The sequence below is a fragment of the Topomyia yanbarensis genome, unplaced genomic scaffold, assembly GCF_030247195.1.
Source record: "Topomyia yanbarensis strain Yona2022 unplaced genomic scaffold, ASM3024719v1 HiC_scaffold_166, whole genome shotgun sequence".
Lineage (NCBI taxonomy): Eukaryota > Metazoa > Arthropoda > Insecta > Diptera > Culicidae > Topomyia > Topomyia yanbarensis.
Window position 1 is genome coordinate 1 of NW_026683345.1, and position 10,531 is coordinate 10,531.

Sequence of the window (10,531 nt, forward strand, 5' to 3'; positions counted from 1 at the left end):
TCTAGCTAGACTATTATCAGTGTTATCAGTGATTTAGACAATTCTATGTACTAAACAAATCTATTGATTTCCGTAAAGGAACTAAATTAGGTTCAAAATTGATAAAACATAGGAAAAGCATATCAACTAGCGGTTATTTCAAGAATATTTTCATATTTTTTTTCAAATATTCTAGGCAAAAAAACTGAGATTATATGGTAGTTTCTAAAACAACTAACGACCATTCTACTAATCGCTTAATTATTAGTCGCTAAATTTTGTTTTATATCCGTGAATTTAATTCATAGTTCGTGTAATAGTTGCTGAAATACCATAATCTAATTAAGTGCGAAATTAATAGTATAAATTATTATTTCAGTTATGACATAAAGGTTTAGGCAGTCTATCTTTTGACCTCGCACAAAGCAGAAGCAAAACAAATGCTACGTTAAAGGCTCCAGTGCAGCAAGCCAGCACTTTGGTCTATATCCAGTGCACCAACAGTACCTATTGTATCGGGGGAAACGCGCAGTGTAATCAGTCTGCCAATGGACACATCACACAAAAGTACCCGTGCTACGGGATAAAACAATTTCGATCAACTTTAAGAAAACTTGTGTTAGACCCATAACTCAGGGGCTGGAACAACTAGTTAAAGTTAAAATGGAGCTTAATCTCGCGGACATTACGTACATTCAGCTACACCATGTGAAAAACTATGTTTTTATTATATATAGAAGTATAGCACAGACAGAAAAGTACAGTGCAAAGAACAACATGCAATACGTGGTCGAATTTAATAACACCAGAATCAAGATCCCCGTGTATATGGAAAACGTCAATATCCTTGATTTGGCACCGCGCACTAAGGAAAATTAAATCAAACGAATTATTGCACAATACGTAGAAGTGGAAACTATTACGAATGACGCATGGAGATTTTTGACGTAGGACTTACGTCTTTCTTTACTATACTGGGTGTCATTTCAAAATTTTCGAAACGGATGCGTTACGTACACTTTGAACTCTAATAACTTTTCTCCTACGAAAGGAATTACTAATTTTGTTTCATAAATCGAAAGGAAAACGTTCAACGCTTGCTATTGATACCTTGTTTGCTATGTAAAACTTGTTTAAAAAGTTCAAAAACTACTTTTAATGCGAATCAACATTAATGCTAGAACCTATAAATATGGGTGTCACAGTTTTACTTAAAGCCAGACGTGTGTAAGCTACAGAGCAGAACGCACGTACGTGTGCTGCTCAACGAGAAGCTGCATTTTGACCACCAACCAAATCATAGCTACTGCCTTATCGCTGCCAACCAAGAACTGTCGTCGCCCTGCGTGAAATTCATCGCTCTCAGAAGTGGACAGAGTTACTAATTCGCAAGCTGCTCTTCCAGTGCCTGGTCTGTGAGATTGCACAGCATTTCAAAACCTACTCTTCCGGAGCTCAGCCGTAATGGCCCTCTAAGAAGCCAGCGAGGCCTGCCTGGTTAGTTTGTTGAAAGATACCAATCTGTGCGCTATCCATGCCACGCGAATAATCATCATGCCGAGCGGGAAACGGCAAAATAATATTCACAACAAACGGTCCTTATTAGGACCACAAAATCGTTCTCAGAATTACAATTGAAATTTCCATTTCGTGCTTTGGAAAATAACTTCCCTCTTATCGGGTTAGTTATTTTCTATAATAATATCCGAAAAATGTGCGATAAAACCAATAAAAACTAGGAGTGGGTAATGTCCGGGACATAACCGCGGTGTTGACGTAGGACTAAACTTAGGCATATCATATGACATTCATGGATACTTTGAACCAATGCACTTTTTGAATGAATGTTTACTGGAAATTTCAAAATAAATTCTTTGTAACATTTTTGGGGTCCTGAAAAGGACCGTTTAATGTTTTGTGGTCCTAAAAAGGACCGTTTTGTGTTTTGTGGTCCTGAAAAGGACCGTTTTGCGTGAAGACTGATCCGCGTAAGGCTGACTATCACCAGGCGTCGTTATTCGTGATGGATTTGGTGGTTTGTTGTCCTAATCTGAAAATAAATATTTATTATATGTGTCCTATGTGCATTTGTATGCAACTTTTCTTTTCAAGTTCCGATGCTTTGAAAATTAACTTACCTTTGGGCTGGGCCATTTCGACGACCGTAATTGTCGTTGCAAGTTTTGATCGTCTCATTCCAGCGAGGGTTTTAAGATGCAGATTATGGTTCGGGTGCTTCTATTGATAGTACAGATAATATTGGTCTATGATATGAAAAATAAGAACAATATCGCGTGCATTCCGCGCTTAAATTATGCGTAAATATTAAATCTAATACCGAACCACCAAGTGTGGTTGCCTCATTCGTTCGCGTAGCTACACTTAATTGGAAAAATATATCCATAAAATCAATAAAATCTTTGTTTTCTTGTCTGGATACGTCAATATTGAAGTCGCCTGTGACCACCATAGGAATTTTCTGCCTAGCATAGCTAGACAATCTGCGTGATATGAAGGACTTTCTCTGCTCCGCAGTTGTTCCTGGCGAAATATATATTGAAATTATAAGAATACTGGTATCCATTACCGTCACCATTGCTGCACAAATGTCACCGCAAGCGTCCTCGGCGTGTGCTTGTTGTTGGATGGTATAAGGAATAGCCATTATGGATGTCTTGTTCTTCTTGTATATGGCTACTCCACCAGCTCTCGTATCGGTACGCTTCGATTGGATGACGCAACTGTAGCCTTCTACCTCGACTGAAAAAGAATCGTCTAGCCAGGTTTCACTAAAGGCGAGGAAGTCTACGCTAGCTAAAATCCTATCTGTAGCGATATCCATTGCGTGGGCCTTCAAACTTTGTACATTGAGACTTATCAACGTACTAGCAGGATCACTATTCGTTATAACCTCGCATAATTCATCACCAAGTGTACGCAAACGATGATTGCCTAATCGTTGCAGCTCATTTCGCAGGTCTTGCATTTTCGGTGAATTAGAACCCTTAGCGTGATGAAACTTGAAGGCATTGGTGGGATTAGTCAGGTAAAGACCCTGAAGCGATGAAACACGCGACAAACCAACGTATACCAGCTGCTGGTCCTGGCTCTTGTCGTAGTGATATACAATCTCAGAGAATGTGCCGCCCTGTGACTTGTGTACAGTCAGAGCACATGCACTCACGACTGGAAACTGGATACGCTTGCATTTGATGGTGCCGCTCAGTTTGATATTCGCAGATCGCTTCGAAATAGGAGTCCAATCAGATTGCAGGATACCGGGTCTAGAATAAACGGCTGGTCTTGACTTGATCCTCAAAGCAGCTCCAACAGCTTCGCTCTCGAACTTCATCCACAGCTTGGCAATATGTCGTCCGGAGTCATCCTCAACATGTTCAACGTATTTCAGCTCACCGATAGCGCCATTTACTACGCCATCTTCAACGTCGACATTGGTAGTTATCATATAAGGCATACCAACTGAAAGGCGTAGCAAATACGGCATGCCTCCTGTTTCCACGACGCTCAGCTTGTAAAGCTTAATACGAGAACTAGCGAGCTGATCAGCATTTTTGTATCCCGCAAACACATCGTCGGCAATGCAGTCTTGTGCATCATGTGCGTTTAATGTTTCGTTGTTGTATTGCTCTACATCCACGTTCCGATGATAAAGTCTAATTGCCCTTGGTGCGTTTTGTTTGCACCATTCGGCTGTGCGAAAACGACCCTCGATCAATTCGGTTTCTTCTGCGGTTAATCGCAAACCGTTGCCGATCTTGGTCAATATATCGGAAAATTTGATATCGGTTTGACGCATAACTGTTACCAGCGGGAAAAAGTCGAGCGATTGCCACAGGACAGCCCCGTGGAATGAGTTTCCACATGCCTTGTAGACGGGTCTTGCATTGACTGGCGGTAGTTGCCGTAAGTCTCCGCAGAATATTATATTAATTCCACCGAATGGATCATCGTAGTTTCCGGTTATATCTTGAAGGCGTGCGTGTATGGTGTTGAGTACATCTGCGCCAATCATGCTCACCTCATCTATGATAATAGCTTTAACATTGGTGAAAGCGTTGCGATAAAGTTGGAGTGTTTCGAAGCTTAGCTTTGAATTACTACGGCGTGACATTGTGATGCGAAATGCAGAATGCACGGTAGTTCCTCCAATGGCAACGGCTGCCTTTCCTGTCGAAGCACATGCTACGTAGGCATTCTTCTGTGAGTTATGAGCTTGACTGAAGCGGTTGAAGGTCTCCATAAGTACTCGCAGTGTAAATGTTTTACCGCATCCAGCCGGTCCAGTGAAGAATAATTGCATTGGTTTGCTATCGGTGAAGCTGTGTAGCGAATCGATTACGTGCAAAATTAAGTCGCGCTGTTCCGCATTGGTGGATCGTACCATATCGCAGTAATCTTGCTTCGACATGACGTTGGTTCGTTGTCTTATAACCGCTCTCAGTGTTCCAGTTGGTAATTGCTCAATGTCATCATCGTTTGGTTCCATGGCAATCGACTGTACAAACTCTTCATGTTTCTTAGTTGCGGTGTTCTCCTGTTCGCCAGCTTCTTCGTTCTCACAAGTGCGTAGATATTCCTCGACAGTTTGTTCCAAGTTCAATTCGCAGTCGTATTCTCTCCTTTTTCTCAGGATGTCTGCCTCGTGCGCATTATACAGCTGAAGAAACTTGTTTCCATCGAGAACATCGCATAATTCGTTTCTAAACGGTAAGAATAGAAGGACTGATTCGCGCTTGTACTCAACAAGTTCGTTCATGCTATAATTGCACCATCGTAATATTCGCGGTGAGCTTCGGGCTCTGTAGCTGTTTGTATTTCTACACTTGGTGAAGTTAGCAGCAAAATCAGCCAAGCAAACATAATCCAATCCGTCGCGCTCTTCATACTTCTGGATAATATTCTTTGTCCACACGTCAGTAGAATCTTCTCCAATTCCCTCGTCGTCCATCTGCTTGTGCTGCTTCCTGGTCCTGGTCCGTTCGTGAGGCCACATCGTTGGCAGAAACTCTATTTTTCTGCTGGCCTCAGACATTGGTAGACGAAGAAGGTACCATGCGGCTTCCTGGGCACACATCTCTACAGAGTTCAGCATTTTTAAACTAACCTTCTTCAGTAATGCCGTGTAGTCCTGATCAGGATACTGCTCTTGCAAAAGGATGAGCTCGCGGTGTAAACCACTTATGCCCCGATTCGATTTGTTGACGTAGTCAACCAAGTAACATGCACACGAGTACACGTCAAGGATAAACTGCAGATCCATGTTGGAACGCAGTTTCTCTGCAATCCAAGGATTGAAAGGGTTTGTCCAGAGTTCCGTCATTGAGCGCTTTAAGAAAATTGTTGGGCGCTGTATCGAAGAACGGAGCACATCGAGATATTCATCGGGAGTACATCTGCAATCTGCAAGAAACTCCTCTAGAGTGTCAAATGATTTTGTTTCCAGTGATTCCCGCATCTCTGCGGAGCGTCGGCGTAATCGTCCACGGCGACTGTCATCAGTTGTTAGCGGTACCAATGACCGTTCTTCATTCATTGGCCAGTATGGTATGTTGAATCGACACCGCTTCTCGTTGCGTTTATAGCAAGTACGCGTGTGCCCATGAACCTGTTTGCCATACGTTTCACGTAGATCCCCTACACTAATAGAACAAACTGTTCTGATTAGTTGTAGGGTGGCGGGCATATGCTCAGAAACCGTTTCACGAGGATCATTTGCAAGCCAAAGCATGATGTGTGCATGTGGACTGCCGCGGTGTTGAAATTCAATGCGCTTGAAAAAATCAATAACATAATGGCTGCCAAATGGACTGAATCTAGGTGAAGATAGAATATGCATTATGACATCAACGAGTTTATTGAAGAACAAACAACAAGTGGTTGGGTCGTCATTGACCAGTGTCGCTCGCTGATAGGCATTCAACTCACGCAATGGTTCTGTTAAATCGATGCCGTTATAATGATTTGAGAGCTTGTGCAGCTGTTTCAACAATAGTGGCCATTGAGTTTCGCTCGCGCTTAGCGTCAGAAACATTGTTGGCTTGCCCAGCTGTCGAATCATGGCGAAAAGGTCCTGTTTACGTCGATACCAATACTGCACTGAGTTTGGAATCGATTTCATAAACGACAGATTTCGTTCCATGAGATTCTCCAAGAAACTTTTGTCGCTCAGCTGGGCTCGCGTTATGTTTGCAGTTCCCATACATTTGTAGGTATGCTGCAATCCCTCAGTAACTCGAAGACGGAGAATTTTCATAGCCATATACAGTAAGTGATTCGGCTTGGCTCCACGTCTATCACTCCGTCTCAGCTCACTGGTGGCCTTCATGAAGGGTGTTACGTGAACGCCAGCTTTGAATTTTCTTGGATATCCCAAATAGATATCTGGAAAAGACAGCTCTTCAGCGTTTTCATCGTAAACAATCGACATCGGCCTCTTGTTTTGAGCCGGAGCAATTTCCAGACATTTATCTTCATTCCATAACAGCGTTTGTTGCTGACCAGCAAACAACTCGACATCGTTGGTTGCTTCAATGACCTCCAATTCTATCATACTCATTTCTTGAGATGAACTAGATTGTTGGTCCGCACCAAAAGCTGTTAGTCGATCCTCGCACAGAGATATTCCTTCCCGTTTATATAATGGTGTGGTGACTAAATATTTAAGCCAAGCCTTCACGACCGACTTCTTGACGAATCCAGACAAGTAATTTGATTTATGTATTAGATGTTTTTTAATTGATACATTAAAAGCGTAATCGTCTTCAAGCTGACGAGGAAGCACCCGAACCATCTCATCTACATCTACTGGAACATTGATGACCTGCCCAATGATGGTGTAACTGCCTACAATTTCGGATAATACTTCATAAAAAGGAAAAATTGCCAAAGTGCAACCTCATAACACACCTTGTGCCTGGCGCAGACGACGAATCTGCATAAACGGCAGTCGTGGTGAAATCAGCCTTTCGCTAATCGGATCCAAGGGCGGAAGATCTGGTGGACAGCTTGGGTACTTGAATCCGTTCGACGTGGACAGATTTGGTACTGTACCTCGCTGCAAACTGCTACGACAGGTCTGGCATAACTTGAATCCCGCAACTGACTCAAAGTCTCCAGCCTCCAACAGCACTCTCCTTCCTTGCTCTGTGATTGACTTCAGATCGTTGGTGAACCAAAGTCTATCACACACGCTACATGCAACCCCGAATTCATTATCAATGAACCTTTCGCGAAATTCGCGATCAGCTCTCGCAAAACCTGTCCCATCTTGTGTTTGACACGATGGGTTAATTTCTGTAATTTTTCATTAACGCAAATTTTTATTGTCAGATTCACATTTATTATAATAGCTTACCCTGACTTATTAGTGCAGGAATTTGAATGTGCTCGATCTGCAAAGAACGAGATGGAACGATTCCTGCAAAGTTCAACAAAGTTTTCAGTAACGCAAATTTATTATCAACTTGATATTTATTATAATATCTTACCCTGACTTATTAGTGCAGGAATTTGAATGGGCTCGCTCTGCAAAGAACGAGATGGAACGATTCCTGCAAAGTTCAACAAAGTTGGATTATTTTGTGTTTAGAAAGTTAGTCTAAATCATTCAGACCAACGCTAAGAGAATAGACTTGTATGGTTAATAAAATTTGGATAGAATTTTCAAAATAAAATTATTGGTCGGGAGACAAAAATTTTATTTAATGAGTACAATAATATTTATTAATTGCTTAAATGAAACATATCGTTCTCTTTTTTGTTAATTACCTGATAGAAATTTAAACAAAATAATTGAAAATAAATTTATTTGATTGAAATTAAAAGTTCATTGCAATGCATTGCTATTTTAATGAAAATGAAAAAAACATTAGAAGTCTTTGTAAACTCCAAATATGTATCCTAATTTACTCCATATGTATTAATTGTGTAACTCAATCGAAGTCATTCAAAGTTACTACAAAAATTCCTGTTGCCAGAAGCAAAGAAATAATCAGCATATTATATAGTGTGGGGCATTCCTCTATAAGAGATTCAAGGAGATGAAAAGCTCCTTCAATATGCTATCAATTTTATTGAACAATTCTCGACAAACATATGATTAGGGCGTGTAAATCAACTGTAAAAATTCACTTAAAGTTGAAATTTCGGACAAATCGTTACTGGTCAATCACAGATATTTGTAGTAAACAAAAGAGAATAGTTGTATCTTACGTTAACTGCTGTGAACTGTTACGGTTTGTCCCGAATTATATATATATATATATATATATATATATATATATATATATATATATATATATATATATATATATATATATATATATATATATATATATATATATATATATATATATATATATATATATATATATATATATATATATATATATATATATATATATATATATATATATATATATATATATATATATATATATATATATATATATATATATATATATATATATATATATATATATATATATTGCCGTAAGAAATTACTCCTATTTCGTTGAAGTCGCAGCAATGCGCGACGGGTATTAGATATTAAAACTTGGAATTTCGGAAAAAATATAATATTGTAGTTGTAAAATGGATATACATTTGACGCGGAAAAAATATGGGAACAGTTTGTAGTTTATTGAAATACTTCCAAATTCTAAAATAAAATCTAAAAAAACTGTTTGTGCCCATACATTATAACCATTACTTTCCACTAAGAATAGTTGAAACTCTTTCACTCACAATTCTCTGTTTCACTCGTTTTGACAACATTTTCCCAACTCATGTTCAAAATATGGAAAAGCGCACCCTATCATATAACGTAAGCAGAAACGACAAATTATTCAATTATCGGTGGTTTGTTTACATGGGAGTTATGTGAGTTCAAATTCAACAGTTGAGCACCCGTTGTATTCGTTCTCATAAAACTGACGAAGTAAACAAACCACCAAGAATTGTCAAACACGAACTTCATTCATCATGAGTTCATTCGTGTTGTCATCCTGTAGAACTCAATTAACGAGAGAACAACAACGAAAAAACTAATCAAAGTAGATCCTGTCACAATATAAGCAATTATAATGATCATTTTATATGATTTACCAGTATTTGAAAACCGTTACCTAAATATTTAGTGAAATGCATATACATTATATATATATATATATATATATATATATATATATATATATATATATATATATATATATATATATATATATATATATATATATATATATATATATATATATATATATATATATATATATATATATATATATATATATATACAAAATTAAATGAATAATACGGATTTTTGACTGAATGTTTTCTGTTCATCACGAATCGCATCAGGTTATTTTAAGCTGTCAAAGAGGAGTTTCGATTTTTCACCTCAACATTATTATTCAATTATATCATAACATACAAAATTTAATCAATAAAAGTATTTGCAATGCTAATTCAATCCATCAATTCTTGTTAAATATATGTATATATATTTTTATTCCATGTTATGCTCCATTAAACCTTTAATATATAATACTTTTCAATATTTCTTTCCGTATTAAGACCATTTTATGGGCCAAAAATTCGACGATTAATCATAAATCATAAATACGGGAACATAGAATTGATGTGTTGAACAAGCGTTGTCAATTATATTACATTACGAAGAGTTAGTTTTCACCGAATGTATTTAATTAGAACTGAATTTGTTCAAGCGCAGTCGTGTGGAAACTCAATTCGACGTAATGCAGAATATAAAATAATACCTTGATAACTGACATCCACGTCTAGAAAGATGCCCTCAATTGCGACAGACACACGCATGATGTGGTTAGCGCTTCTATCCGCATTCGTATTGATATCGATACCTGCGACCAACTGAGAACTCCTATCCGTTTCAGTGCCGGAACCAGAAACATCAGTCTCTCTCGCAAGCTTTTTCCGTTGCCGATACTGCCTCATGCGTTCAGCATCGGACACTGCATTCCTTGGCGGTTCTTCCGCGTTCACTACCACTTTTTCGCGCTTTCTTTTGTTGCACGTCGCAACGTATTTGTCTCGCATGTGCTTAGACATCTTTCAAAATCAATTTTTTTACACTCGATTCAAATAGTACGACAGCTTTTATAGCTTCCGAGCCACAAGAGAAGCATATCGAGAAGCTTAAAGAAGGATGGACTTTCATTGTACTGTGGTCGAGTATAAAAGACACAACTCAGCATTTTTGTTACCATCAGTCTGTTTGCATCATCGCAAGGCTTCGCACATGATATGAGCCGCTTTTCGAATGCCGTTTCGGAGGGAATGAAACCCGTTACAAAGTATACCAGCTCGCAATAATTTTTGGTATTGATCCAAAATCATATCGGGTTTTGTCAGTGCTAGCAAATTGATTCCTAGAGTTAAATTAAATTTTCTTACATAACAATTATGTATTCGTCCTAATGAGGACGGTTTGCAAATAACTGGTGATGCAGGAGGAGAATTCTTTGAAACGATTCAAGCCTTGCCGCCGATTAGC

General features: G+C 38.6%; 1 protein-coding gene across 1 annotated transcript; it reads right to left on the reverse strand.

Moving 5' to 3' along the window:
- Positions 1-2,117: 2,117 nt before the first annotated feature.
- LOC131694830 (uncharacterized) lies at positions 2,118-10,086 on the reverse strand (the record flags this gene model as incomplete). The annotated part of the gene is made up of 4 exons (XM_058983336.1): positions 9,777-10,086; positions 6,907-7,143; positions 2,567-6,843; positions 2,118-2,217 (listed from the first exon to the last, which is right to left on the reverse strand). Coding segments are annotated over exons 1-4 (4,924 nt in total), but the record flags the coding sequence as incomplete, so codon positions are not given.
- Positions 10,087-10,531: the final 445 nt, after the last annotated feature.